This window comes from Protobothrops mucrosquamatus, unplaced genomic scaffold, assembly GCF_001527695.2.
Source record: "Protobothrops mucrosquamatus isolate PMUCROS unplaced genomic scaffold, P.Mucros_1.0 scaffold3712, whole genome shotgun sequence".
Classification (NCBI taxonomy): domain Eukaryota; kingdom Metazoa; phylum Chordata; class Lepidosauria; order Squamata; family Viperidae; genus Protobothrops; species Protobothrops mucrosquamatus.
The window spans coordinates 122441-127076 of record NW_015389666.1 but is presented as its reverse complement, the minus strand read 5'-3'; the positions used below and the strand labels follow the sequence as shown (position 1 = coordinate 127076).

Below are 4636 nucleotides of genomic sequence, written 5' to 3'. Positions count from 1 at the left end.
ATAGAGCGCTGCTGTGTTCCATGCCTGAAGGGCCCCTTACGTTCTTGGCATTGCCCAGCTGGAATGTGACCGGCCTGTTTCTCCTTCCAGGCGAGGGAGAGGATGGAGAGGACGAAGAGCAGAAGGGGCCGGAGCTCAAGCAGGCCTCCCGCCGGGACATGTACACCATCTGCCAAGCGGCCGGTCTAGGTAAGGGGACCCCCCCCCCCCCCGGCTCCCGGGCATCCCTCCTCTCCTCCCCAGAGTCCTGCAAGGCATTGATGGGAAGTGGGCGGAGTCAGCAGGCACTCTCCTTCTGGGGGTCAAGGGAGGTCAGCACATACAGGCCCCAACTTATAACCGTTCGCTTAGCGACCGGTCAAAGTTACAACGGCACTGAAAAAAGGGACCTGCGGCCCTTTTTCACACTTTTTCCACACCATTGCACCATCCCTGTGGCCACGGGATCAAAATTCAGACACTGGGCAACTGGCAGGTCCTTAGGATGGTTGCCTAAGTGTCCTAGGGTGTATGTGTGTGTGTGTCATGTGATCCTTTTGTGACCTTAGGAAAGTCATTGAGGAAGCCAGATTTCACTCAACAACCAGGTTGCTAACTTAATAGCCGCAGTAATTCCCTGCCCAGCGGTGGCCAGAAAAGTCGTAAAACGGGGCAGAATTCCCTTAAGAACTGTCTCGCTTAGCGGCAGAAAGGTCGGGCTCCCCTGTGGTCGTAACTTGAGGACTGCCTGTAGAGCAGTGGTTCTCAACCTGTGGGTCGGGACCCCATTTGGGGTCAATTGACCATTTCACGGGGGTCGCCAAGCAAGGCTGTCCGCCATTTTTTCCCCCTTTTCCGGCGGGTGCCTTACCTCCCTTGGGCTGGGCCAGCTGGTGGTCGGCCTGCTCCGTCTCTGCCGCTTGCCAGCTATGCCTCGGCCGGCGCAGGGGGCGGAACCACGCATGCACGGCGCTCCCAGGCAGGGAAAGTCCTCGACTTACGACCGGTTGGGTAGTCCTCGACTTACGACCGGTTTAGTCCTCGACTTACGACCGGTTTAGTCCTCGACTTACGACCGGTTTAGTCCTCGACTTACGACCGGTTTAGTCCTCGACTTACGACCGGTTTAGTCCTCGACTTACGACCGGTTTAGTCCTTGACTTACGACCGGTTTAGTCCTCGACTTACGACCGGTTGGGGTCGCGGCATTAAAAAGGTTGAGAACCACTGCTGTAGAGCATGCTTAGGCTGAGCGTAGAAGTGTGTAGATCGGCGTCTCCCTCAGCGTTGGTGCACCTGCACAGGGTTGCGATGCCTTCCGTCGTTTGCACAGTGAACTCCTATGTCCTTTCTGTATTTATGGACGCCGGGGTGTGTGTGTGTGTGTGTTGTGTTTGTGTGTCTCTCCTCCAGACGGGCTGGCCAAGAAGTTTGGGCTGACCCCCGAGCAGTTTGGGGAGAACCTCCGGGACAGCTACCAGCGCCACGAGACCGAGCAGTTCCCTGCAGAGCCCCTGGAGCTGGCCAAGGACTACGTCTGCAGGTGAGGGAGGGGCCCTCCTCCCACAGGGCCGTGGGGCAGGGGGGGGGCTCCCTCTCCTCCTCTGCCCACCAAGGCAGCCCTTCTCTGCCCCGCTTTACGGAGCTTTGTGGAGTTCTGGGGTGGGTTTCTGGGGCCTTGGGTTTGAATCCTGCCCCACGGGGGTGAGGGCCTCGGGCCGGGCCTGAGCGCTTCGGCTGGGTGGCTGGGAAGGGTGGACACAGTTTCCTTTGCACCTGGGACCGGACCCCCTTTCCTGAAAGCAAACCCCCATCCTTTGGGCCTGGTTTTTTTTTCTTCCAGTTTGTGGCAATGTCTAAGGCAGTGGTTCTCAACCTGTGGGTCGGGACCCCATTTGGGGTCGATCGACCATTTCACGGGGGTCGCCAAGCAAGGCTGTCCGCCATTTTTTCCCCCTTTTCCGGCGGGTGCCTTACCTCCCTTGGGCTGGGCCAGCTGGTGGTCGGCCTGCTCCGTCTCTGCCGCTTGCCAGCTACGCCTCGGCCGGCACAGGGGGCGGAACCACGCATGCACGGCGCTCCCAGGCAGGGAAAGTCCTCGACTTACGACCGGTTGGGTAGTCCTCGACTTACGACCGGTTTAGTCATCGACTTACGACCGGTTTAGTCATCGACTTACGACCGGTTTAGTCCTCGGCTTACGACCGGTTGGAGGTCGCAGCATTAAAAAGGTTGAGAACCACTGGTCTAAGGGCTATTCCGAATTTGATGGTTGCTTTTCTCAAATTCGGTTTCTCAAATCGCAGGAACTTTAAGAGGGGTGGGCTTCAATTGGCAATTGGCTGGAGGGTTCCGTCTTCTAGGAATCTCCTACTCCTCCTGCTTTTCTTTGTTCCTCCTCCTTTTTTCTTCCTCTTCATCCTTCCTCCTTTTCCTCCTTATCCTCCATAGGACAGTTAGCAGTCAATTTATATCTATCTTCTACACATTAGTATTTCTCCTTTTCCCCTCCTTTCCTCCCTCCCTCCCTCTCCTTCCTTCCTTCTTTCCTCCCTCCCTCCCTCCCTCTTTTCCCTTCTTTCTTTCCTCCCTCCCTCTCCTCCCTTCCTTCCTCCCTCCCTCCCTCTCCTTTCTTCTCTTTCCTTCCTTCCTTCCTCCCTTTTCTTCCTTCCTCTCCTTCCTTTTCCTTCCTTTCTTCCTCCCTCCCTCCCTCTCCTTTCTTCTTTCTTTCCTTCCTTCCTCCCTTTCCTTCCTTCTTTCCTTCCTTTCCTTCCTTTTCCTTCCTTTCTTCCTCCCTCCCTCCCTCTCCTTTCTTCTTTCTTTCCTTCCTTCCTCCCTTTCCTTCCTTCTTTCCTCCCTCCCTCTCCTTCTTTCCTTCCTTCCTTTCCTTCCTTCTTCTCCTTCCTTCCTTCCTGCTTTCCTTCCTTCCTTCCTCCTTTTCCTCCTCCTTATCCCCCATAGGACAGTTAGCAGTCAATTTATATGTATCTTCTACACATTAGTATTTCTTCTTCTCCCCTCCCTCTCCTTCCTTCTCTCCCTCCCTCCCTCCCTCCCTCCGTTTGCTGGCTGGAGAATTCTGGGAGTTGAATCCCCCCCCTTACAGTTCTCAGGATTAAGAAACGCCGATCTAGTTAACTCTGCACTGGCTCTTGCCAGCTGTCCTTTTTCAGTAGGAAGGCTGGAGGCTGAGCCCTTCGGGCAAATAATTCACGCTCTTCGTCCTGTCTATTTTTTCCCTGCGGCAGCGAAGCTCTTTTCAGTGGTCGGGGAGCAGAAGAGTAGATTGTAAATAAACAAATGAGGAGAGGGGGCTTACCGCGGAGGGTCCCGTGGCACGTACTCACAACCCCCCTCCCTTTGCCACTGATGTTTGCAGCCAGTTCCCCAGCCCCGAGGCCGTGCTGGAAGGGGCCTGCTACATGGTGGCCCTGCAGATCGCCCGGGAGCCCCTGGTCCGTCAGGTGCTGCGGCAGACTTTCCAGGAACGGGCCAAGATCAACGTTGCCCCCACCAAGAAGGGCAAGAAGGTACAGCTGGGGGGGGTCAGCGCTGGGGCCCTTTGGCCTGCTTCCCTCCTGGGGGAGCCTCCCCAAAGCCCCCTCCCCCTCCAAGCCAGCACAGGGTTTGATCTAGATTTGGAGAGGCGGGAAACAGGAATCTAGAACGTGGAGACCAAGGAAGCTGCTGGCGTGCAGAACACAGGCCGTCCTCAACTTACGGCAGTTCTTTTAGTGGCCGTTCAAAGTTACAACAAAAATGACTTACGGCCGTTTTTAACATTTACGGCGGTCGCAGCTCCCCGAGGGTCACGTGGTCAGCACTCAGGGCCCTGGGCAGCTTGCTCGTGTTTACGACGGTCGCAGCGTCCCCTGGGGTCACGCGATTCCTCTCTGGCCACCTTCTGGCTGGCAAAGTCAATGGGGGAAGAAGCCAAGTTCACTTAATAACCAGGATACTGATTTAACAACTGCAGCGATTCACGTAACAACCGTGGCAATCAATAGAAGACGTAAAACGGGGCAAAAACTCACCGAGCCAACATCTCCTTTAGCCACGTCAGTTTCGGCCTCCCTTAGTGGTCGTGAATCGAGGCCACAAAATTCCCGCTGCTAATTTGTGAAATGTGGGTTTCGCCCCATTTTACGACCTTTCTTGCCGCAGCTGAATCGTCGAGGTTGTTAAGTTAATAGCACGGTTGTTAAGTGAATCTGGCTTCCCCCTCCCCCCCATTGGCTTTGCTTGTGAGATGGTTGGAAAAGAGGATCGCGTAACCCCGGGAAGCACAGCGACTGTCATCCGTGTGAGTCAGTTGCCAACCCTCTGAATTTTGATCACGTGACTGGGGGGGAATGCTGCAGGGGCCGTCAGTCACTTTTTTCATTGCCGTTGTAACTTTGAACGGTCATTATATGAACGGTTGTAAGTCAAGGAGTAGGCACAATATGAATGATGAATAAAATGGTGACTACATTTAAATTATTTTGGCAGCGGTTTGTTCAGAGAGAGAGAGAGAGTGAGAGGCTGATGATAATAAATATAATAAATATGATAAGTGATAGAAAGAAAATAGGTAGGTAGGTAGGTAGATGATAGATAGATAGATAGATAGATAGATAGATAGATAGATAGATAGATAGATAGATAGATAGATAGA

The 4636-nt window shown here is 54.3% G+C and overlaps 1 protein-coding gene across 1 annotated transcript in view; it reads left to right on the top strand.

Annotated features, from left to right (window-relative positions):
- SUPT6H (SPT6 homolog, histone chaperone and transcription elongation factor) overlaps positions 1-4636 on the top strand; it is a 60469-nt gene that overhangs the window by 19631 nt on the left and 36202 nt on the right. Inside the window, exons 13-14 of the mRNA XM_015827459.1 lie at positions 1393-1522; positions 3359-3509. Coding sequence (XP_015682945.1) covers positions 1393-1522; positions 3359-3509 — 281 coding nt within the window. The remainder of the gene's footprint in view (positions 1-1392; positions 1523-3358; positions 3510-4636) is intronic.